The sequence below is a fragment of the Drosophila ficusphila genome, unplaced genomic scaffold (genome assembly GCF_018152265.1).
Source record: "Drosophila ficusphila isolate 14025-0441.05 unplaced genomic scaffold, ASM1815226v1 contig_198, whole genome shotgun sequence".
NCBI lineage: Eukaryota > Metazoa > Arthropoda > Insecta > Diptera > Drosophilidae > Drosophila > Drosophila ficusphila.
Window position 1 is genome coordinate 3,047,151 of NW_025064092.1, and position 24,651 is coordinate 3,071,801.

At 39.4% G+C, this 24,651-nt stretch overlaps 3 protein-coding genes across 5 annotated transcripts; all 3 read right to left on the reverse strand.

Moving 5' to 3' along the window:
* Positions 1–523: 523 nt before the first annotated feature.
* LOC108095547 (alanine aminotransferase 1) lies at positions 524–10,847 on the reverse strand. 2 transcript variants are annotated; one of them, XM_017196675.2, is made up of 7 exons: positions 10,664–10,847; positions 7,149–7,389; positions 6,908–7,052; positions 2,971–3,060; positions 2,647–2,909; positions 1,223–2,046; positions 524–858 (listed from the first exon to the last, which is right to left on the reverse strand). In XM_017196675.2, exons 1-7 carry the CDS (start codon positions 10,677–10,679, stop codon positions 710–712), a joined length of 1,728 nt encoding a protein of 575 aa, XP_017052164.1. In that variant the 5' UTR covers positions 10,680–10,847; the 3' UTR covers positions 524–709. The 2 variants fall into 2 exon arrangements, with proteins under 2 accessions (XP_017052164.1, XP_017052165.1); XM_017196676.2 differs by lacking the exon at positions 10,664–10,847 and adding an exon at positions 10,200–10,425.
* A 794-nt stretch (positions 10,848–11,641) lies between these two features.
* Positions 11,642–16,498, reverse strand: LOC108095498. The gene is given in 6 exon segments (XM_043207585.1): positions 11,642–11,987; positions 13,202–13,751; positions 13,753–13,796; positions 13,831–13,909; positions 13,911–13,973; positions 14,549–16,498. Coding segments are annotated over 6 exon segments (1,092 nt in total). The 5' UTR covers positions 14,600–16,498; the 3' UTR covers positions 11,642–11,682.
* Positions 16,499–16,543: 45 nt separating this feature from the next.
* On the reverse strand, positions 16,544–23,978 carry LOC108095502. 2 transcript variants are annotated; one of them, XM_017196609.1, is made up of 6 exons: positions 23,785–23,978; positions 20,765–21,013; positions 19,069–20,291; positions 18,858–18,996; positions 18,029–18,382; positions 16,544–17,340 (listed from the first exon to the last, which is right to left on the reverse strand). In XM_017196609.1, exons 2-6 carry the CDS (start codon positions 20,951–20,953, stop codon positions 16,951–16,953), a joined length of 2,295 nt encoding a protein of 764 aa, XP_017052098.1. In that variant the 5' UTR covers positions 20,954–21,013; positions 23,785–23,978; the 3' UTR covers positions 16,544–16,950. The 2 variants fall into 2 exon arrangements, with proteins under 2 accessions (XP_017052098.1, XP_017052097.1); XM_017196608.1 differs by having other exon boundaries at positions 18,858–19,002.
* Between the last annotated feature and the right edge of the window lie 673 nt (positions 23,979–24,651).

Sequence of the window (24,651 nt, forward strand, 5' to 3'; positions counted from 1 at the left end):
TAAAAGTTTGCAGCTGTTTAAATGCTAATGGATAATAGTTTAATGATCTTTAAAGAAATCCTCCCATATAAGTTCCATTACCTTCCCAATTTCCGAATAGAAAAACAATCCACTTCTTCTTTAACAATAATATTTATTTAATATCATTTTTTTTCCTTTCTATAACAATTAGTAATGACTGTAACGCACACACATTGTATGTTTCCGTGATCGATTCGGGATAAGCACATGCAGGGATATATTTATGTAGATAAATATGTAAACGTTTACGCAAAGCAAATAACTTTCGTCTAGAACAATATCAGAGTTTTCAATTTAGCGCCGGCCAGAGGAGTAAACACCTTTTGGCGCCAACAAAAAATTATTGTCACTTCTCCGCCAGGAGAATTAATTCAATAAAGATCAAGGTCTACACATTTACGCGATTATAATTTAGGGAAATTCAACAAGTGGGCTAATTGCTAACTGGAAACGTGATCGTAGATATAGAAACCTGTGCAGGATAGGATTACAAATCAGAGGATTCAACAGTTTTACACATTTTTTATATATATTTGTATATAAAAATCATTGTAAAGATGCATTCCAGTTATGACACAGTAACAAAGAGTGAGAAAAAAAAAAACAAATAAGGTATATATTATACTTTAATCCTAAGCCGGAGGATCGACACTTTTTAACACAGGGATTTGGGGATGCAGGATGTGGTCTACTTGTACTTCTTCATGAAGTCGGCGTGGAACACGCGGAACTTCTCCATCATCAGCTTCAGTTTGTCCGTTTGCGGGAGGATCGTGCTGCGGAAGTGCCAGGTGCCGGGCTTTTGGCCGAATCCACTGCCAGGAACAATGCAAATGCCTGTGGACATAGAAGAAAAAACAGAAGGATTAGAATCATTGGAAGAACTATACAACTTATATGATCTTATAGTCCATTTTGATATTTTAAACTGATACTAGTTTGATATTGAATAATTAAAATTTCAACGATAGGTTTGAATCAATTAAAGTCAGCAAAGTTTCTTTGTTACACAAACAATTTATAGAATCAGTGACCAAGCTTGTCTTGTTTGGATTTCAATTCCAGAATATTTAAAGTTGTTTCCTAAATAACTTCTACACTAATTGAATCAGTTTGATCTTGATATAAGTATTTGGAACTTGGAAAGAATATTAAAAAGTTCATATCATATTTTTCAAAAGAGTGAAAGTGATAGACTTACCGCTTGTCTCGAGCAGCTCAAATGCGTAGAACACGTCGGGGGCCATGCCCTTGGCCTTGGCGGCCTCGCAGGCCTTGGGCGGGATCTCGATTTGGGGGAAGACGTACATGGCGCCCTGGACGGGATTGACCGTGTAGCCCTCGAAGCTGCTGAGCGTCTTGTGGACGAGCTCGGCGCGCTCCTTGAGGGCGGACAGGATGGCGTCGCGCTCCTTCTTGAACAGCTCGTAGGACGGCTCGCCGGGCTGCGGGGGATTGACGAGGGCGCTGACCGCCACCTGGCCGGCGGTGGTGCTGCACAGGGCCGCCGTAATTGACTTGGTCAGCATGGCCTTCACCTTGGGATCGAGATTCAGCACCTCCATGTAGCCGCCGCGAATGCCGCACTCGCCGAGATAACCCTTCGATGTGGACAGGAAGCTGACCAGTTCCAGGCTGCGGTAGGGTTCGCCCATCTCGTAGGCGACCTTCTTGAACGACCAGAACTTGGAGTTCTTGTCGTAGACATTGTCCTGGTACACCTCATCGGCCAGCAGGAGGACCTTGTTCTCGTGCGCGAACTTGATGATCTCCTCGATGTTCTCGCGGGTGAGCACCTGGCCGGTGGGATTGCCGGGATTGATCACGACCAGAGCGCGCGGATTGCACGTCTTCTTCGCCTCGTCGAAGGAGCGCTGCAGCTCCTGCCTGCCCAGGCTCCAGCCGGTCTCCTCCTCCAGGTAGTAGTCCACCTTGGCCATGCCGTACTCCGAGATGGTGGCCGAGTACAGTGGGTACTGCGGAATGGGCACCATCACACCCGGCCGCTTGCCATCAACCTCGGAGCTGAAAGTGTGGAAATGGATCATTAGCATTGAACATAAATCAATGGTACTTAAATTTAATTTTCTTTTTGGTAACGTTTTTTGAGTTGTGTTTATCAATTACAAAATTAACATTTCTTGTTTCATAATTGCTGTCTATAACAACTGATTTAAGCGTTCTTTATTTCTAATATCGATTAAAGAAAAGTTAGCCTCTTAAAAAAATAGAAGTTAAAATCAATTCCAATTAATCAATCAATTAATTAATGTTGTCTGGTGTAATATCCAAATGGCAAACTAATGATCTTTGTAAGTATCATATTTCATAACTTCGCTGCCCAAACGGGGTCACTTTTGCCAAAACAAAAATATATAAGCCGCATATCTGTGGCACTATAATATGAACAATCATTTCAAATCTCAAAACAATCATCTGGCATTTATCTCTCCTTGCTACCACCTTCCAGAAATGTTCTACCTAAAACTTTAACTACTTTTGCCAAAAAAAGAGATTTAAGAGGCATATCTCTGGCATTAAAAGATAGCCACCAAAGAAGCCTCTTATCTTTGGGCCATAAAAAATGTTTTCCGGAATTTCGTTGGCCTTGGCTTGGACACCTACTTGATCATGGAGAGAATGCTCTTGATTCCGGGCGAGGCGCCGGCGGTGAGGTAGATGTTCAGCCAGTCGCAGGCGATGCCGCCGTCCCGCTTCTCGATGTAGTTGGCCACCTGGCGACGGACCACCTCCAGACCAGCGGAATCGGTGTAGGAGCCCACCGACTGACCCTGGCAGCCGTCCAAAATGGCACAGGCGCGCTTCTTCACGTCCTCGGGATAGTCGGGCGAGTCGAGCAGACGCTTCTCAAAGGTCAGCGCCATCAACTGGTAAACAAATCCAATTAAGTTGAGAGCTCGTGGCCCAAATCGAAAGGGACGAACTCACCTGTCGCAGGAAGGTCAGCGGCTCCTGGCCCATCGCATGGCAGTCTCCAATGTTGGCCCGGATCACCTGGTCGAACGGCTTCTTCACACCCTGCAATCAAATTCAATCGGAGCGGATGGTGAATTACGCACTGTTTGTTAAAGCTGGGCAAATTGAATTACTATCACGGCTGGCGGATCAAATGAGCTTTTAATTTGTGGCTTTGCCTGTGCAAATTGCCATCAAGTGGTCACCAAATTGACTCTGCACTGTAATTACAGGGCAAACACTTGACCGCATGGAATATTTACAATCTGGCGAACGAATCGATTCCACTGCGATTCCAATTCATTTATTATTTACCAGCTTGCCATCAAAATGATTTTGTTTCAAACTAAAGGGTTTGGTGTTAGGAATAACAACCTAATGTGTAGAATAAGAATTACCCATAATTAAATGTGCTTCAAATACTTTTCATCAGACGAAATCAAATAATGTAACTGAAAGTGTTATGTATAGAAAGTTTATTACTTTTGAGTCATTAAGTGTGAAATATTAAATAACATTAAATAAATAAGGTATAATCATATTATTTTTTTAACTTATTTATTTCAACAATTTAAGAGTTTTCTAAAAAATAGTTATAAAAATGTTATTTTCTTTTTAAAGTTCAGAAATGTTATATGAAAGCAACAGAAATAGTTAATTATATAAAAATTGATGAGTAGTTTTTACTGACTGTTTTTTTAAATATATGGCTGCTTTAAGTGACATTTTATGCAGTTGCTGTCGTTAAAGTTAGACAGTATCGATTGCTGCTAGAGCTCAGGGAGTTCCCATTTGTATTCCCACCCAAAATCGGGTTCATTATACCCCTTGGCGAACCGCACTTCCCGGCACGAATTGAGCACACTCAGTAATTCACTGTGGCAACTGTCAACAGAGCAACACACAATTTGCAGGGCGCTCATGCAAGTTGCATTCATTAAAGACCCCGTCTCAAGTTCCATTTTGCCGCGCTCGAATGGCCAATTTACCACATGATTTCAGGGGGGTTTCGGGGGGTTTGGGGTGCCTCGATATTGTGTGGATTTCTGCGGCTAAGTAATGTAAATTGCGCCATGCATGTAAGTGAGCTTCGTTGACGTCACTCGTTGTGTGCCTGACTGTGTGTAAATATTGGAAATTATGGAATTCACAGCCCAACTCGGTGGCAAAAACCCACAGTGTTTGCAATGTGTAAACCGGGAGAGCGTTCTTCGTGAAATTTCCACCGTGCAAACGTGTTCACCTGCCGCAATCCATCGCCCACCTTATCGAATCTAGCGAATTGTTTCTTTTTTAATTTCGAAAATTACTGATAAAAGCGTTGCCGAGCTGAGGTAAATGCTTCGCACCCAAAGTCACCAACGCAGTGTGTTTCTTTTTTTATTTCACATGGAAATATGTATCTATACTTTATCGGATTATAAGAAAGAAACACAAGAGGTGGAAATAATAGTCCAAAACAGGCGGATAAAATTAAAATAAAAAACCACAAAGATTCGCATTTAGAGATCAGTTTGCAACTCATTAGAAATTAGTTAAAAATAGTTGTTAATTCATTAGCAGCTTTTAGTCATAGCTACTAATTGATTGACGACCGCTGTAGCACTAGTAAAACTATTTTAGATTCTCGCCTCCATATTTCTCTGGCTTTACCCTTCAATCATTTCGCACTTCGAGTGGTTGTAAACAAACTTTTTGTGCTAAGTGGCAATATAATTGATAACTATAGAGGTAGGGTCGTATAATCATATGGGACTTGGCAACCCAGACATTATCGCTGAACGAGCCCAAAGAATAATAATATAGTATGTTATGACGATTAGGATTTGGCGAATTCAAATGTCGAATGGAAGTGAAAACCAACAAGAAAAGTATAGAGTAGAGTAATGTTATTGTACTTCAAGATACTTTTATTTGATTATATATGAGAATGATAAATACGATTTATTTTATATTATAAAATAGAATATCTTTTAAATGTTATTCAACATTAATGAACCTTGTTAAAGTTTCCATTTCTCATAAAAAACAGGATAAAATGCAATAAATTGAACTGATAAGCATGTCTGCTGCTGTCAGATGCTGAGTTTTTGGAATGATGCCAATGCCCACTCGTGCATCTGTGCACAAGTGTAGGAATTTGATAAAACGCAGAAAGGAACAACAACAGAGATTCAGTGATTCAGTGGTGCGGATAAGGAAATCAATCGCAGCGGGAAACCGCGGGGAAATCAACTGGCTGTCAGCGGCATTAAAGCGCACAGAATGTGAAAAGTCGGCGGGGCCAACAATGGATTTGAGTCTATATATTTTCCCCAGATATGCACATACGTTTCGGGTCAGGAAAGTTCGAAGAGAATTTTTCGCAAACAAAAAACAAAAAGACTCAAGAAAGCGTGTGTACAACATATTTTCAGAGCTCATGCGCATGCTGGGCCTTTGTTATGATTTTCCACTTTCACGCTGATAACGAGAAGGTCCACAGAATCCACCCACCCACAATTTTCGCACTTATGTAAGCCAAGTTGAAGGTCGTTCAGTGAACTCGAGTTATGTGTGTTATTTTCCTACTTCAATTAAGTTCTAAGAATGTCCAAGAAACACAATTTAGAATAATTATAGGCGTTCATTTGCAATTAAGATCATGACTCGTTATGGAAAACGAAATAAAACTCGGTTTTTAGATGAAAAAACGTATGCGGCAATTAGGCGAGCTCCCCAGGGAAATCATTTACTCTCTGGTCAGTAATTCTCAAAGCAATTAGTTTATTGACTTGTTTACTTTTCCCCAAAAGTGTTGTTCTCTCAATACAAAGTTCGTTTAAGCTTTTTCGGCATTATAAAGAATATATTCCGTTTCAGATAAGTTTCGATAATTTTATGGAAGCTAGATTACAGCTGCCACGGTTATCTGAAATTTTTCAATTACTTTTGATAGCTTTAACTTCCCTTGTTATTTTTAGTTGGCCGAATGAATTGGTTTAAATACTTTAGCCATTGTATACAGGTTTTTGTTTAAAGGGGAACCTGTTCCGTTCTCTGTTTTTGGCAAATTTATTTGCTTCAAGTGGTTGTAGCAAAACCTAATTTTAGGAAAATGCTGAATACCAGAAATATAAACCAATCTCATTTTAGTTTACAAGTGCAATTGGCGAATGAAAAATAATCAACCAAAAAAAGTTCTGTAGCGTACATTTTTTACAGTATATTAAAAACAAACAATTGGTTTGCTCTGTTTTGCGTTCTTCTTTGGTAAACATTTTTTGCACAGCATATAAGGTAAACATATGGCGATTAAAAAAAAGAGGTTTCGTTTTTCTTCTTATTTCCCATTATCGCTTAAAATTGAGATTTTTGTGTGGCCAAACATAATATTATCACTGAAAACTTGTATAACAACAAAAACAACATTCCCTGGAGCTTTTTTGTTTGTGTTTTTTTTTTAAGAATATATTTTGAAACAGTTGTTGTTTGTAATTTATGAACAAGCAAATAGAGAAGTAAATGCTACTTTTCAAGTTTACCAATTGGATTTATACTCGTTTATTACTTCTTTCTTTTTTCAACAGGTGTCCTTGAAAAAGGGGTAAATACAAGGTGAATGATTCAGCGTGGCGCTCCCGTCCATCCAAGCGTGAATGAAAGAAATAAAAGGGCGGCAAAGCGGAGCGGCCCAACCACATCCAAAACAAACACAGATACAGCACACATTTTTTTTACGTACAATACATATATATATGTATAAAGATATAGCGTGCTTAGACATTAAAATGCGGGCTTTGGACTTGCCATTAAATTGGTGGAATCAAAAGGGGAATTAAACGCTGGATAATGGCGTCGCACTTAGCGCTTTGTTTGGTATAACTTTTGGATCAATCTAATTGAATTCAAGCTCTCCATTTGTACTCACCTTTTCCAGCTCCTTTTCGATTTCCCCAGCACGAATTACCAGAGGACCGCGAACCGCGTATTCCATGGCAATAAAGTTGGGGTTTATGTTCTCCAACTGCAGCGATTTCGACGACGACGGCATTTTGTGGCTGGTTGAGAAGGAACTAGAAAAAAAAGGTAGGCATTCACAATATAAGCACTTCGTTCAGATATTCCATTTATTTTTTTTTTCACTATCTTCTTTAGCGAGCGAAACTAACCGGCGGGCGTCTAACGGTTGAATGAAATCGCCGCTTTTGCCGTATCGCTGCGACGTCGCTGTCGCTGCTGCTGTCGACGTCGACATTGTCGTTTTCGCCGCGCGTCGATTGGCATTGTTGCTGTTTTGCAGGAACGATTTCCAGCGGCGAATGACGTACTGTTGTTGCTGCCTCTGCTGCTGCTGCAAGGCGGCAGAGACTGTGGCAGCGGCGGGCTTAATTAGCATTCGACTCATTATTTCTGCAACAAAATTGGAGTGAAGAAACCAGTTAGTGAATGCTAGCGCTCTTTGAAAAAAAACAGCGCCTAAGTGGCAAAAAATTAGCACCATAAGACAGTGGCGGATCCACGGGGGGGGAAATTAGGGAAATTTCCCCCCTTGGAACCAGAGAACCTGAAAATTTTACTTGTTTGCTATGGTTGACTTTTTAAATATAACCACTTTGTTTACCAATAAATTGGGATAGATAATTTTTGTTTTATAATTTGTACTGTATTTCTCTCGCAATAATAAGTTTGAACCTCAAATCGAAGAATAAGTTCAATTTCCCCCCAAGAATCGTCTCTGGATCCGCCACTGCCATAAGAAGTAGGAGAATTAAATCAAGGGTGTGTGCGTGTATAAGAGTCCAGCTGGCATTTATAAGAGCGGCGAATTTAAAAGCCAGCTGTTATCATCGCACAAAAAAAGGCAAGTCAATTTAGAAAAGCATACAAATTTTAAAAAATATTTAAAGAAAAATAGTAGTGAAAAATCTGTTCTTTTTTTTTTTGCTGTGTAATATTTTTGATCTAATCAATGGCGTAGAAAATTATCAGTAAACTTCGAGGAGCTTATCAATGGCAGTGCAAGGGGTTCGATAACTTATTTATGGACTTTCTGGTTATATAAAAATTAAAGAGTAAATATTTATGAACGTCGTAAAATATCTTTAATTTCAATTTGCCGCCACGCTTGGGCGGATATGCATTTAGTTGGGACGCAAACCCAACTGCTGCACTTGGGCGCGAACTTTTCTTTTGCTGTTAAATAAATTTAACATCTTTAGGCATTTGAAATATAGAATTTTAAAAAAGGTAGGTTCTATGGTTCTATAATAAAAAATTCATTTTTATACAACACAATTTTTAATTTTATAGCTTTCTTAAACCGTCAAATATGACTAAATTTAGAACACTATCTTTAACTCAATCGCTTATCGCAGTGGAAGTTTTTTTCAGAGGCAGTTAACGGATTTTTTGGCTATTTGCTTTAGAATTATGTATATGATTTAATGGCCTTAATTCTCCATAAAATCCAGAGGAATCCATTAATTGCCCCTATCAGCTTAGCGTACTTTTGACTTTGAACTAAATTAGCAAAGCTTATCAGTGACGTCCCATCCCCAGCGTACAATTCCTCATCTCTCAATTTGGTACAGATAATATATTTGTGATTTCTGAACTTTGAAGCCTCAATTGCGTAATTTAAATAGAAAAAGCGGACAAAGAATGTTTTAACAGCATGCCAATGACCAGAAATCGCATTACCTCCAAATACTATATCTTTTCGCACTCAAATCGAGCGTCAATCAGCCGCAGATTGTTTGCTTTCTTTTTAGCTACAGCGAATTTTAGAAATTAAAAACGTACTAAATACATGGCACGAAAAACATATGCTGTTTTATGTATATATACGTGCATATATTGCTGGTATATAAAAGCTGTTTTGTTTATTCAAGTTATATTCAAACTCGTTGGGCAGACGATTCGTTTGTCTCTGATTTTTAAAAACCGGTTATAAGTTTTTGGGGATACAAAAAAAGGGAACAGAATAAAGAGAGTGAAGTCTAAATTTGCGATCTAAAGAGGTGAACAAACACGAATACAGTGATCTCTTGCTAGGATTTTCAAAAATGTAATAAATTAATATTCAGTAAATCAGACAATATTCTTTAATTTTAAATTATTTTAAATAAAATAAGTACATGTTGATTGCGAGTATCACTAAATGTGTGCAAGTGAAAGATACATGTCTTATATTTGCGGTTCAAAAGTCAAAATTTAAATATTAATGTCTATAAATAAAACTGGCAAAGGAATTTTGTTATTAAATTGAACAGTAAACTAAATCTAAACATTTCCATTAAATTAGATATCATGTTGACAATAAAAATAAGACGTTTTGTATAGAGAAGTTTTTAAACAAGGATATATTATAACATATTTTTTTAAAGTATGGAAGAAAACCTATGTGGATACACAACTTTTGGAAGGCACTGTTATATTTGCCATTATATGCACTGTGCGCTGTCTTTTTTTATTTGTTTTGACAACAATCGGAATTATGCAATCAGCTGTATAAAATATAATAAATGTGGTGTGGGGACCTGGTGCACTTTGCTCCACGTTTAACCCATTGCTCCGCACTATTAACCCCCCGCATGGGGATTATCAGCCGTATGGGCAAACATCCCAACTGGATAAGATAGTGGCGATAAGGGAAATCAAATTAGAATCCGGCAATCCGGATGAGGTGTGCTCCAACCGACCAGAATTATTGCCAAATGTCAGCCAATTATATTGTAACTCGATTGACACGTTGCGGGTGCAAACAAAAAACAATATATAATGGGCAAAAGGGGGAGTTGCGATGTGCTAATTGGCTTGCTAAACAGCTGTTAACGGAACACAAATTGGTAAAAAAAAAAAACGCGGCACGCAATTCAATTAAGGGAACACGCAAAACGATAAACAAAATCTGGGTACTTCTTTGTGTTATTTTTTTTTTTGGCGCACAAATTACTTTCACTGTCACTTCCTTAGCGCGCTCCCAATTAGAATTTCTCGGCCACGGTGTTTATATTTATATACCCATGCACATATAGATGTTTATATATCTTTATGTAGTTCAAGAGCGGAAAATCGATTTTTCGCTGCACTTTTTTAATCGTTTCACCTTGATGGGCCTGCAAAGTGGGCGTGGCGATTATCTAACGGCGATTGTTATGATCCCAAAAACCTGCATAAACTTATTAATAAACCTATCATTCCACTAAATATGTATATACCTAGTAAATGTGTGTGCGCGTGAGCGAGTGTGTGAGAGTTCCAATCAGAATCGAGCCAGAAAAATCAAAGCTCCTTGGCCGCTAGACGCAATTAAACAACTGAAACTGAAACCGAAACCGAAGTGCTGGCAATGTTGTCAGTTGTTGTTTTCCGTTGATTTACCGACTTGATGTTTTTCTTATTGTTGCACCGCGCGGAAATGGCAAGCGAAGAAGTCACGATGAAGCGGGCAGCGATTAAGTTTTAAAAATATCACATCTGCAGCCCTGTCAGCTGGGCTTTCGATGGACCGCGATAGATCGATAGGTCCATTATCGAGATATTTTTTAAAATAACTGAAGCAGTTTTTAGCTTTTCTAAACAATTATAAGCAATTAAAATATTTCAAAACAGTTTAATAGTTGCATGTTCTACATCAAAAAAAGGTAAAAAGACTACTGATCAAGCGAATTATTTAACTCACTGCTATTTCTCATCATCTTTGCAGTCTTTACTTGTTTAAACAGTCAAAATCCATAAAAAACATAAAACGTTAATTTTGTAAAAATTTCCCAATTTTGGATCCAATGTTTTGCCCTTTCGGGCTTTCGAATTCGAGGTGTTTGTTGGATCTTTCGAAATTTAAAGGTGTTCAGGTGTTCAGGGAAAACCCTGTGAAATGTCGATCCCGGACTAAATGTTTTACAACATTTTCTTTTAATTTTTACTGCTGGCCTGCTTGGAATATATTATGATATTTTTGAAGATGTATTCTTTCATGTTTGTAGGTCTTAAAAAAATAGCATAGCAACTTTTTTAAATTAATAAATTTAAATAATATTGTTTTTTTTTTAAATATTTTGTGGAGGTGCCCCTTGGTTTTTTGCAAAATTAATTTTTTCAATTTTTTTATAAAACATTTTATAGGGGTTGCGCACAATCTGACAAAAATGTAGCTCCTAAAGATATGCAACATTTCTTATCAGTCGATGGCGATTGCTGATCATTGGCTAGAACCATGGTTCGAAACTTGGCTACTTCTGGCTTGTCAAATTGTGCAGCCAGCTTCGAGGCATTTATGTGCGCCTGGTATTTGGTTTACAAAAACAGCTCGTCATTGCAGGTGGCAACTGGAAATTCCGAATTAAAATAAAACCGTATACACCTTCTATGCATTTATGATCGCCTGGTGTTTTTTTTTCCAGAAAATTGGCTATTTAGTGGTCCAAAAGATCATTTTATCTCCTTCATTCGACCGAGTTTCAAGATTTGAGGTACCAGGCGAACATAACTCATAGCAAGTCGCAGCTGGTAAATCTGAGATGAGTAACTTACCTGTTTTTGTTCCCCCTTTCTGCCATATTTGAAGGTCATCGATAATAAAACATTAATTACATTTCCATTGTTTTATTTCACACGAAACTTATAGCTATTCAAAAAAAGATCGTACATTTCTAGGGATATATACAGAGGGGGTTTTTAATGGGGTATTCCTCATCGATGTTACGTGCTGATGCCCATGATGGACTCGATGGAGAAGCTCAGCTTGGGTTTCTTCTTTTCAGAGGCAGCGGGCGAGATGGAGGGCGTGGCCATCGGTGGTTTTGTAGGCGGCACTGGAAGATATAGCTGCTGCTGGTGATCCTGATGCACTGCGGCCGTGGCGGCGGCAACGGTGGCCAAGTACAAAGCATTGCCGCCGAGAGTCGCCTCCATGGCGTAATTCAGTTCCGGATCGGCGAACGCGCGTCGTTTGCGCATGCGTTCCATCAACGGCGAACTGAACGTGGGAAATCGCTGCTTGTATTCTGGAAAACACAAAATAAGGGTAAAAGGTAAGCCGAATATTAGTGAGGTTTTTCAAGGGGGCGTTCTCCCTACAAATTGCCGCGATTCGTTATGACTGGCTGGTGTAGATATAGGAGTCATTAATATTGGGTAATCCGAGACACGCGTCGCAGAGCCAGACAGTCTGGCACCGATTGGATTTTTAGGGTTTGCGTTTGGTTGGGTTCGGTTTTGGGATCGCCACTTATTCGGAAACCAGATGGGAAAACCCAGAGAAGTCAATTGCTGTTGCCACATTTTCCTCTCTCTCTTCTTCGTTTTTTTTGTGTCGAAGAGGTTTTTCCGTTTTGGTTTTGGCGTATCAGTTTACCAAATGCGACTCCCTCAAGTGATTGGAATTGGAAAATGTGCGTACACACACGCTCATTTCGGGGCATCCGATTTCAATTGTTTTTCGTCAGTCGAGTAATTGCTATTGTTATTGTTGCCCGTGTTGTTGGGCATCACTCATTTCCTGTCCACGTCAGGAGTGGCGAGAGTGGAGAGGAAAGAGGGGGGAGAGGGTAGGAGAGCAGGAGGGGATCTCCAATTACCGACGGACCAGACAGTCTGGCACCGTATGGAGGATCGGTAGATCGGAGGGACGGAGGATCGGGGGAGTGGACTGTCTGTATGTCTATCATTTCAGCTGGACCATCATCTACTCAACTGGCGGGTCCAGTAATTCTCAAATAATTTACGCATATTTAACAATTTATTGGATTTCTGGCCATTTGGGAGTTATTTGCATTGCTTAAAGCCAACAATCTGACTTTAAAAAACTTTTTTTTGATACAAATCAATTATAAAATAAACACTTGTTGGAAAATATAAATAAAGAAAAAATCTAACAGATAATTTAGTGTTTTGTATATTATTTGCATAATATAGTTTAAAACCCTTTCTAAATAAATGACTTTGCTACCAAAAGATGCAAAAAAAGCGTGCTCATTATTTTTGTTTGCATTTCCCACTATATTTAAAAATATTGTAGTTTAATTAAGATTGCTATTTTGCAATTTGTTTAGAGTTTTTGGGTTTCAGTCTAGTTAACTCAAGACTAACATACTAAATATATGGATACGTGTGTGGTGGGCTTTCCATCAAATACTTGTATTAAAAGGGTTGGATTTCTTCATAAGTGGCGGTATAGGGGGAGTCTATATAGTAATTTTCATAGGGGTTTTTTACTCACCTTCCATGGCAGCTGTGATGTGGAGCGTGGACTGCTGCAAACTGCGCAACCGCTGCTTGTAGATCCTCTTCTGGGCCATCAGGGTTTGTCGGGTGATCGATGATGATGATATAGATGATAGCGATGCAGATGAAGGTACTGATGATGAGTTGATGATTCCCGAATGTGCCGTCGGCGGCGGCGGTGAGGCGGAGGTCAATGAGTCCTCGCCCTCGCTGCTGGTTATCCCCGATGATTTTCCGCCAACGGAGGAGGAGGAGGAGGCGGTGGCCTCCAAGGCCTCCATCGTCTGCTGGCGACGCAGTGCCACCTGGGCGGCCATCACCCGTTGGCGATCCACGACCAGCTGGCAATTGGGGCAGCAGCACTCCCGCCAGCGACACAAGCGCTTGTGACCTTTGACACAGGAGATGACGCCATGGTTGCGACACCTCGCACACTTCGGAGTCCTCAGCAGACGCCGCTGCTCCCGCTGGCTGATGGTTATCCTGGTGGCACCCGTGTCCTTGCTCATCCTTGATCGCTGATCGACTGAAAGGGCAGCGAGTGGCGGTGCGAACATTTAAGCACTGCCTCCTGGAGGTTCTGGCGATCGCTGCTGCTGCCACGGCCACTTGTCCCCGGCAGACAGTCTGGCATCGTCAAGTGGTCTCGCTCTCGGGATCCCACGAGACGGGAAGCTATAGCTGTAGCGGAGATATAGCATGGTAGGTATGGCATGGTAGGTAGGAGAATGGGGCCCTCGTCTGCCATTGGCTGCTAATCGCTGGCTCTAAATATAGAACGTCCAATCGAAGTACAGATGGCTCGCATCAGCACGAGAAAGATACATTCTGCCACAGGAGGAACTCCCTAATCTGAACTACATAGTAATATATAAGGAGTTTAATGTCTATGATGGGATCAAAAGTTAAGGAGTTTCCAAGAAATAGAATAATAAGACCTATAAAATGTATATATTGTTATTTATCCTTTATTATTAAAAATTTATGGAATAGAATTGTATAGTTAATTTGAGTATTCCAAAAAGACTTTTTACCATATCAAATAAAATGGAAAAATAAAACTACGTTGTATTGGAATTATAAAAATTACTATTTCAACGTAAGATTAACATTTATAACGAAGAAAAAATCTTTCAAGTATCAGTAACTTAAAATGAAAACGTAATGGAAAGTAATTAAAAATTCATTTACAATGTAATTTTTAAATTGGAAAGAATCTTTAAGTTTGGAACAACTTTGTTTTAAATCATTTATTTGTCAGAAAATATAAAACACTCACCTGAGCATCGATTTACAATACCTCCAATTAGTTGGGCTTTCAATTAACGAGGCTTCACCGTACCTATCCCATCCGCACGTCTTTGTTTGGACTCTGTATTTCGTCAAAGTGCATATTGATTTCGGGCTGTCTTCGTTTAATATCTTTATTCGTATATTTGACTCAATTTCGGTTTACTTGTATAACAATTTGTAGCATTATCTTATATAGCACGCACATTCATATATATATATATATGTATATATAGATTTCCGTATAAATACAAATTCAACACGAGTTTAACTTGATCGCTTCATTAGTTTGGCTAACAAACAGTAAAAAAAGAAAAAAAAATGCTCAGCGGCTTATATTTTCTTAAAAGTAAGTGTTTTTGGAGAAGGATTTTCCATTTGCTGTCCTCTGTATTTATATATTTTGTATATATTCAATGTGGATCAGAGCGTTTCACAAGTATCAGACAGCTCGGCTTTCAAATTTCGGAAGAAAACGATGGCCAACTTCAGGCGATTGTCAAATATTATCAAATTCAGCCAGCTTTAAATTAAGATATGTGATCGAATCGGAAATTTTGAGTTTTCAAACCTCAAATAACAACATTTTTAAAAGTCACATCATCTCACTCTTTACAATTGTGAAACGCACTGTCCCTCCGTATATATAGTATATCCATTTGGTGTGATTCAAAAAGTTGACTGAGTTTTCGAGTTGTTTTTTAAAGAGTACGTGGATTAAAGCTTCAGCTAAATTTGTGCCAGGTTTTCGATTGGTTTTTGGTCAGAATACAGGTGCGATTAGGAAAGGACTGCCAAGGAATTTGACTATTCGAGTGCGTTCTATTATCATCTATAGTCTATAATCTATAATCTAGGGGGGATCCAGCAGGACAATCTGGCTAATCGGGGACAACAACGAACCTTGATTTGAATGCTCGGTAATTATAATTACTTGACTTACGCGGAATCATAAATGCTTGCAAAGTTATTGTCCTTTACTGTTTAAAAAACGCTCTCTAAATGGAAATCGATATCTGTCCGTTTTGCTGTGTGTGTGTGTGTTTGTTTGCTTGTTTGTTTGTGTGTGTATATATAATATATCCCCGTTAAAAAGTTTGATCCTTGAACCAACTAAATCTAATTACAAAACACGCGGCTCTACAAAATTCGAACGAACGCAAATCACAAAAGTACAAACATTATATAATATGGTATCATATATATAATAATACATATCGGCTATGGATTGTAGCTATTGTAAATACTTTGATTCTCCTCGATACGATTCCATTTGATCTCGATACAGACGCACTCTGAAATTACTCCTCCATTTGCTATTTTCTTTTTGCTATTTTTTTTCATATCACAATGCTTAAAGGGCTCCCCGCTTAACGATTTTCTATTTTCGATTCTCCATTCTCGATTTCCTACATTCGTTTTCATTTTCATTTTCAATTTAAGTTTCCATTTCGATTTCCACTTCGCTTGGGCTTTAAATTCAACAACGATCTATCTATAGAGTTCTAATATCATATAACAGGCTCACTGGTCGCTATACTATATCATACGGCTCGCGAAATAATTGTATTGCTTTGGTGTTCTATTGGGTTTGATTTCTTTTGCTGTACTCCTAACTAATATATTTCATTAAGGTTTGGTGTACCAAAGTTGGAAATATTTAGAGCTGATTGAAAACAAAGCAAATATATTCTCTAAATGCAATTATTTCAGTTAATAAATCTAATTAAAATTTTAGAATGGAAATTCCGTACTGTTTTTAATAGTTATAACTGAAAATATTTAATTTTATTAAAAACCAAGAACCCATTTGAGTTCCCCAATTATTTCGCTCGCCGTATGCGACAAATTTCAACAAGTGTGTGACTCTCGGATCGCGACATCCAGATAGATATATACTCGTTCCGATCCAGATCTTTACATAACAATTGAGTGCGCGACAATACTGGGTATATATATAGTATGTATGTAGTATATAGTATATAGTATATAGTATATAGTATATAGTATATAGTATATAGTATATAGTATATAGTATATAGTATATAGTATATAGTATATAGTATATAGTATATAGTATATAGTATATAGTATATAGTATATAACTAGTTAATAGGCTCGTTTGTCCTTTGGTGCGGGTTTTTAGATTACACGGCTCTTTGATAAATACTTTCGGTTTGTGGCAAGCAGTAGAAAAGTAGAAAGTCTCATGGCTAAAGTGTGGTAAATGCAATTTTCCACAAGGTTTTCCCTACTCCAATTCGTCCTCCTTCCGTCCTTTTTTCTCTCATTTTATCTCCATTCGAAAGGGTTTTCTTTTTCGAACTTAAAAGGCGGTAAATTTGCTGCCAACGAGGGGGAAAATCTCTCTCCGTTGCCAGTGGCAAGTTGCAGGATTGCCGCCTGTGATCTTTGGATTTCGGAGTTTAGAGTCTAGATTGTGGTAACTAGAGTCTAGACAATGCTGTTCCGCTTGGCGCTCGAGCGGCGCAGAGTGTTTTGCATGGCGGCCACGACCGCCTCGGCGCCGCCCGTGAAAATTGGCTGATTGACCGCCCGGCGGAGGACGTGCCACATGGCCACCGGTTTGCGGAGCGAGGAGAGCATCTGGTGCCAGTGGCGCAGCCCCTTCCCCACCGCACAGCTGCCGGCCACGATGTGGCCCAGCGGCATCACCCCCCCGCTGGCGGTCACCCCGAATACCGTTACCCGCAGCTGGGCGGTCGTCAGACTGGGCGGCGGTACGCTGAAGATCATCGACTCGTTGAAAATGGGACTGCGGTCCTTGCGCTTCAGCGAGGTGCGCTTCTTCAGCACCTTGCGATCGTTGTCCATCAGGTAGACCTGTTGCGAGGGAAAAGAGGGGAAAGGGGATAAATTATAGATATATAGATTGATAGATAGATAGATAGATAGATTGATAGATAGATAGATAGATAGATATATAGATCGATCGATAGAAAAATGCCTGGGGAAAAACCTCAACAAATGCCTTACTCTTGCCCTCATTTACTACTCGTAATTGTTTAATTTTGTGGTTAATTTAAGTGATTAATTTATTTTGTTGCTGAATGTTACAGATTTGAAAATGTTTATAGGGAAACTTAAGCATATGTTGTGCCTTGTATACTGAAGATTTGTATTGATAATCCCAACACATACAATGCAAATCAATATTAATGGTTTACTTTTGAAAATTAAAAAAAAAAAAAAATCCAAAATAATTGCTTTCTCATTATCATAAACAAATTAGTTAATATTTTCAACGATTTGGTGTTGTGATATTTTGCTCTGCTTTGATATTAGTTTTCTATTCTTTTTAATCGTTTTGAAGTGGTCTAATTTAATCAACTAAAACCTGATTAGAAGTAATATCCAATTTGATTTTCATTTATTTATGTTCGCACGTAGTTATAAAAATAGAACCCAATTTTAATGGAAGGTGCAAATAACTTAAAAACATAATTTTTAATTTCTCGCTTAGAAGGATTCCCCCCAAAATGATGATGGGATTATGGTTGCGATCTCTCACCTTGACGAAGACGCTGTGCACGGAGTCGGCCGAGTCCGGCGGAGGCTGATCGGCGTCCAGCTTGAGGTTCCTGGCCTTCACCACCACGATGGTGAGTCGCTCGGCGGTGGGCAGGTAGCTCAGCGAGAACATCAGCTCGCCCCAGCGGGCGTTGCACTTGCGGGAGTCCGAGAGCGGGATCCACGTGGTGATGGGCCGTGGCTGCTCCCCGATCTCCATCTCCGCCTCCCCAATCAAGGTGTGGGCGGGGCCGTTGTGGTACAGGTGGAACCACAGCGAGTGGCGCGCCTGCCGCTTCTGCAGCCAGAAGTTGAAGCTCTCGTTGTAGTTCGGCGTCAGTGCAGCCTTCACCACCTGGAAGGTAATAAATTTAAGAAATGTGATTATTATAATATATACCTATTATAACCCAAGTTAACATTTTGTAAAATAAATTATAATTATATCAATAAATATTAACTATTTTCTATATATTCACAAAGTTATGTGTTTAATTTTTTTTATTACCACTTCCAATGAAATTTTTTTTATACAGACGATTACAGGTACTTAAAATATGTATTTATATTTTCTATAGAAATTAAATTATATTTATTTATATTTTCTATAGAAGTTAAGATCTTAAAATTCTTTAACATAAGCAAATACATAACTTTTCATGATTTTTTCATTAATAAATTATCTAATCATTACCTCTTTGTAGTGAATTAATTTAAGCAACAGTTAAAAATGATTTGATTGATCAAAACAAATTTGTATATGGTCGAGCCTCTAATAAATATATTTTAGAATATTCTCAGTATGTATTTACTTAAGTGACTTTTTCTACCTTCGTTTGCATGGCACCTGGGTGATCGGGAACTAGATAGATGCGCACAAACGTGTCCAACGACTCCACACTAAAGGGACAAATGAGTCCCTTGGCCTCGATCACACTGACAGTCAGCTCCATGCCCTCGTTGCTGATGCTGTTCCTTCGAAAAAAAAAACAAAATAATAGATTGAATACCTTATAGTATTCCCGAAAGGGGGAAACCCACTTGTCATAGTGCAATCCAATGCACAGATATCCAGTGATCTGGGTGTATGGCTGGTCCAGTTGATCCAGGAAGAGCGTCGAGTCCGAGGTGACCGAATCGCAGGAAATGGCTCTTTCCAGGTTGATTCCCTCCAGGGAACCCGCCACCGAACCCGATCCGGAGTCAAGTGAAATCTGTGAGCTGTTCCGGCGACCCAATCCCATTCCCAAACTCAAAGTGGAGTCCTGTCGCAGCAGGGATCTGCCAAAGGACCAAGTTCCATTGCCATTTCCGTTCGCCTGAGCAGCACCGCCATTTCCATTGGCCATCGAACCATTGTTCACACCCAATTTCCTGAACAGATAATCCTCGGAGATGGTCTTCTGCAGCAGATGAGGTCCCTTGACCCGTTGCGTTAATCCTGTGAAGGGATTCGTGGTGCTGTTGTGCAGCTTCATCAGTCGACTGGAGAGGCTTTGGCTCTCCACAAAGGGATTGCCATTGTGCGGAGTGGCTTCCCTGGGGGGAAGAACCAATTTCACAGGACTGCCTTCCCCAGCAGAAATCGTGGTACTTTCCAGGGACACCATTGTGGCATTTAGGGGATCTCCGATGGGATTGCTCGGCGGCATCTGTTCGGTGGATTCGCAGAGGAAGGGATTTGTGCTGGAGTTTCTGCGCTTCAGAGCAGGTGCTTTTCGCTCAATTTCCACCGCTGGGGTCACCAGTGGCTTGTCCTGGCCAACCTGCTGCAGGGAAACCTGTCGCTTGGCGATCGGGCGCGGAATCGCCGTTCCCGTGAGATTCACCGATGCGGAAGTGGTCAGCCTTGGAGGAGGCGGTGCCTCCAGTGGCTGTGGCAGCACACCCACTGCAGATCCGTTCATTCGCAGACAGGAGCGACGCTCGTGATCGCCGTTCGGGGTCATCTCGTTGACCTCGTTGACCTCGCTGACCTCGCTGACCTCGGTGACCTCGTTCACCTGGCTGAAGGAGAAGGTCACCGTTTTGCCATTCGGAGCTGGCGCCGGTCGAAGTGGCTGCGGTGGAATGCCCACATCCGCCGGGGGTAGGTTCCAAATGGGCGTGGCCGCCTCGAGGGCGCCGGAGGATCCGGCCAGGGATCCGTTCATCAGGATCATGTGGGTCGTCTGCTGCGATCGGTGGTAGTCCTCCCTGTCGATCGTGTCGAAGCGCTTGAAGCTGCCACTCGTGCTCAGCAGGAACTCCGAGCCCGATTGGATCTGTCGTTTAATAAAAATTGCATACCTATTTATTTGCTTATCAAAATATATATAATATATATAATAATAATAATTCAATAATTAAATCAATATAAACATATTATATCGCACACAATTTAATGATACTAGAGAAAGCTATCCTAAACTTGTTGTAGTAGTATTATTACTACTTAATAACATTTATATTCGTTAAAAAACTATTTAAATAAATGTAAGCTTAAAGAATAATATATATTTAACTAGTGGAGATTAAACCAAGTATTGCCATTAATTCCGGATAAACCTCAAAAAACTCTTAAAATGTGGGTTAGTTTTTCTGCTTTGAAGAAAACTTTTGCTTATGCTTATGAATTTTTGTTAAATTGCCTAAACAGATAATATGCTTAATTTTGGCTTTGATATAAATTTGTAAATATGTATACAAACTAAAAATGAATTTAATTGAGTAGCTCAAAGGCAGTGGAACCACTTACACTGGCCATGTAGCCGTTGGCGTGGAAGAGCTTCTGCTTGTGGTTCGAGAGTCCGATCTTCTCCTCCTTGCTGGACCGCATCCGCATCCAGTTGGCGGCCCTCGGACCGAGGCAGTGACAGGCGAAGAGGACGCCCAGGATCAGGACCGCCAGGAGCAGCAGCGCCAACGTAATGGTGAAGCTCATCATGGCCACGCGAGTGCCATCCGAGTGGGTCTACCAATCCTGATTCATTCCCCAACCTTCCAGCTGAAAAATAAGAATAATAAATAATTATAGAAATATTTATAACTATAACAATTTTATGAAATAAGATACATCTGTATAAAACATTTACTTGAAAGTATCTTAAAATAATGCAAAACATTATTTAGAATGTTGTTTTAATTTAGAATAAGAAAATACCTCTTCACTATAATTTAATATCAACAAAGCAAATTACACTACTTTTTTATTATCCACCATTATGGGTTAAAATACAAAATATTCTTTATTCTATTCTATATATATTTTATTCTATTCTTATAGTTCTCTTTCTAAGTTTTCAAGTTCACTCGATAATGACTCATCTTTCCGCAATTTATCTGCTCCTAAAAACGAAAATAAAACCCAAATGTTTTCATTGGAGACTGATGACAATGCGGTGAGGTGAAATAGCTTGGTATTCTGAGAGATTTGGAAAACACTTTCATCTCGCATTGCTTTACACTGTGAGCAATTTGCCTCATCATCTTGTTGTTTTTCTTTCTTTTGGTTTTGGGGGCGGGGACAGGTGCTCGTTCTCGTTCTCGTTCTCAATCACAAACTTTGACAGTTTTTCAATTGAATTTGTAACCGAAGACGCAGCATTGCCACTTCAAAGCGGCGATGGGAAAATGCGGGAAATGTGGAAAAACGAGGAGGCGTTTCGCCCCGAAATGACAATGGATCACTCCGCTGACAGCTCCCGAAACTCTTTATCACCCACGTTATCATTCGTGGGGCACTCAAAGAGCTTAGGTAACTGCCGACTTGCGACTTACGAAGGATTACAGTCAAGCTCGAGTAGGGTGAACAAACTGTCGGAACGTGACGAAATTTACAAGAAATTATGGAGAAAGGTTTTAATGGATTTCAAACTTGTTTTACATCTCATAAAATAGTTTCATGTTTCTTAAGAATAAAAACGTATTTTTATATGATAATTAAAATTATATTTCATTCCTTTAGGTAAAGTAATGTTTTTAAAGAACAGTTTTACTTATTTTGCATTTCCTTTTTCATTACAATTTCCTCCCAAAAGTGTATCCCAACGAAGTTTCACTGTACTATATTTCCCAAGGCCATTAAGAGGAAGTGTTCGCTAAGCCTTGGCATACGAGTATATTTATCTATTTAGTGTCCGCATTAATTTGCTCGAATCTGCCTGGCAGAGTGCATCGCATTCAGTTCATTGAGCTGGGCATTAAATCGGTTTAATTATACGATATGCCCTGGCCTAAGTGCATTATAGTACAATTAGGAGTGGGAGGAGGTGGGGTTCGCACATGGGACACCCTTGATAAGGAAGTTCTGATGGAAAGAGATGGGAATCCTTTGAGTCCATAATATTACCAGCAGCTTTATGCTTGAGTTTCATTTCGCATAAGGTAAAGTACTGCGAAATCTTTATGAATTCTATTTATAGTTTACGTTTTCGGTTTTAATAGTTTCCATAAGTTTGTATCCTTTTTTATTCCGTTTTATCTGGCTAATCGGTCCGCTTTTTTGCGATTCTGTTGGCTGCCTCCTCGTGTAAATATTAAATGCAACCCTTTACACTTAATGTGTGTAATGAGCCCTTAATTGGGCACTCACCCTCCGACTACACTGCAAAAAAATATTGAAGGGATTCTTGGGCAAAAATTAGATTAATTTTTCTAAAACAATAAGGAACATTTCTTTGGATAACAAAAAATAAAAAACCAATTGCATAGTAGAAATAATAATCATTGCTCCTAAATGATGAAAAAATGTTCCTTAAACACACAAAAATATAAGAGTTCTAGAAGATGTTGATGTCATCTCATTTAAAGTTGCTTTAAATTCTGAACATAACTTCGGTGTGAGTACATTTAGGTGGAAGGGTTGTAAAATCCGAAACTTAAGGAGCATCTTTATAGGGCGCCACAAAAGTAGAGCATTTCGTTTGGCTGGAACTGTGTGTAATCTGGGACTTAATAGGCCATTAAAATGCGGCTAGTGTAGGGCCCAGTTGGCCACACATCAGAGTGGCTTAGGAGAACTTTTAGCCGGGCCAAGAGGCACCGGGCTAAAGCCAACCAGCAAAAGCAGCAAAAGCGTGCAAAGGCAAAATGCAGGCAACAGCAGCCAACAGCCAACAGAAGTGGCACTTTTCATTAACCTACTGCGAGGTCGTTCCTCTGTCTTTTGTTGCAGCAGGTGCACATTCTGCACACCCGATATCTCAGATACACATATATTCATATATATCTATATATATAGTATGTGGTATATACATACGTATACCGTTAGTTTCGGGCCTGAAAGTGTCGCCCAGCATTAGCCAATAAGCGAGTTGAGTCGAGATGGCGGGCAAGTGACCTCTTTTCGCATTTCCCTCGAACAAAAAATGGGACAAACTGAGAAATGAACGCCAGTCACGTCAGCGAGAGACAACTGTAGCCCTTAGCCCAGTTCGTCCATCAAAAGGGATAGAAAGCCGAAAAAAAAATACAAGAAATGATAGTAAAACAAAGAGCGGAAATCAAAAAGTTTTCACTGTGAAATCGAGAGTGAAAAGCTGGCGAAAGTCAAAGTAATCAGAAATGGGAAATGGGGAAAAACGCAGGAGATGAAGGCACCAGATAAAAGGCCAAAAATCTAGAGCAACACGCACAAACACACACACACACCAGCACACACCAGCACACACAAACACACACAGACAATCGCAGCTCATTTTGATTTTCCTAGGATTTTCCTTTCTCACTTCTCAACCAAAAAAAAAAAAAAAGCTAAAAACAAGAGCAACACCTTACCTGATTTTTCCTGTGTTTTTGCCACTTAGATTTTTAGCTGTTCACTTGGCCACTTTTAATCAACAATTGTTGTATCACTTTGATTTAACAGCAAAAACAATAATAACAAGTAGCTGCGCTGCGGGAAGAGGAAGAGCAGGAAGCGGAAGTGCGGGCGGAAAATTCGCTCATTTTCGCAGACCGTTCGGTGCCAAAACTCGCGGCCAACTGGAAGAGAAAGCTGGCCAAAAAGCAAAACAGCAACAACTTTGGTCCAATTTCATTTGCTTTCACTCTCTTTGCAAAATAATTTCAAAAGCTTTGAGCTTGGATTTCTAAAGTAGCTTTATTTCGTCCTGATTTTGGGTTTAAAACTCGGAAAAGGCTTAAATTCGTCCTGTTTTCCGGTTTGGAACTCGGTTTGAAACTTTATTTCGTCCTGTTTTCAAGTTTGCTACTCTGTAGTAAGCATTATTTCGTCCTATTTTCCTCTTTGGGACAATCGCTGCCATAAAGGATAATTATATCGCTCGAAGCCATAACTACGTAGCTAAGTTAAATTTCAACAAAATTCTATAAAGTTGGAAATAACTGCTATAAAAGAACCATACGTGCGAGGTGAAAAGTTTTTAATTGTGCAACTCACCACCAAAATAGCAAACATAAATATACATAAGATTAAAATAAATTAAGTTGTATACAAAATAGCTTTAACAAACAAAAATTCAGAGTTAAAATGGGAAGATATAATTCAAAATCAAATGGGAAACTGTCTCTTAAACAAAGAATTTGTTTATACATTTTTCATAAAATTTAATATGAACAAAAAACGATCATTTAAACGCCTATTTAAATAAAAAAAAGATTTCTTTATTAATTTACAGTTTA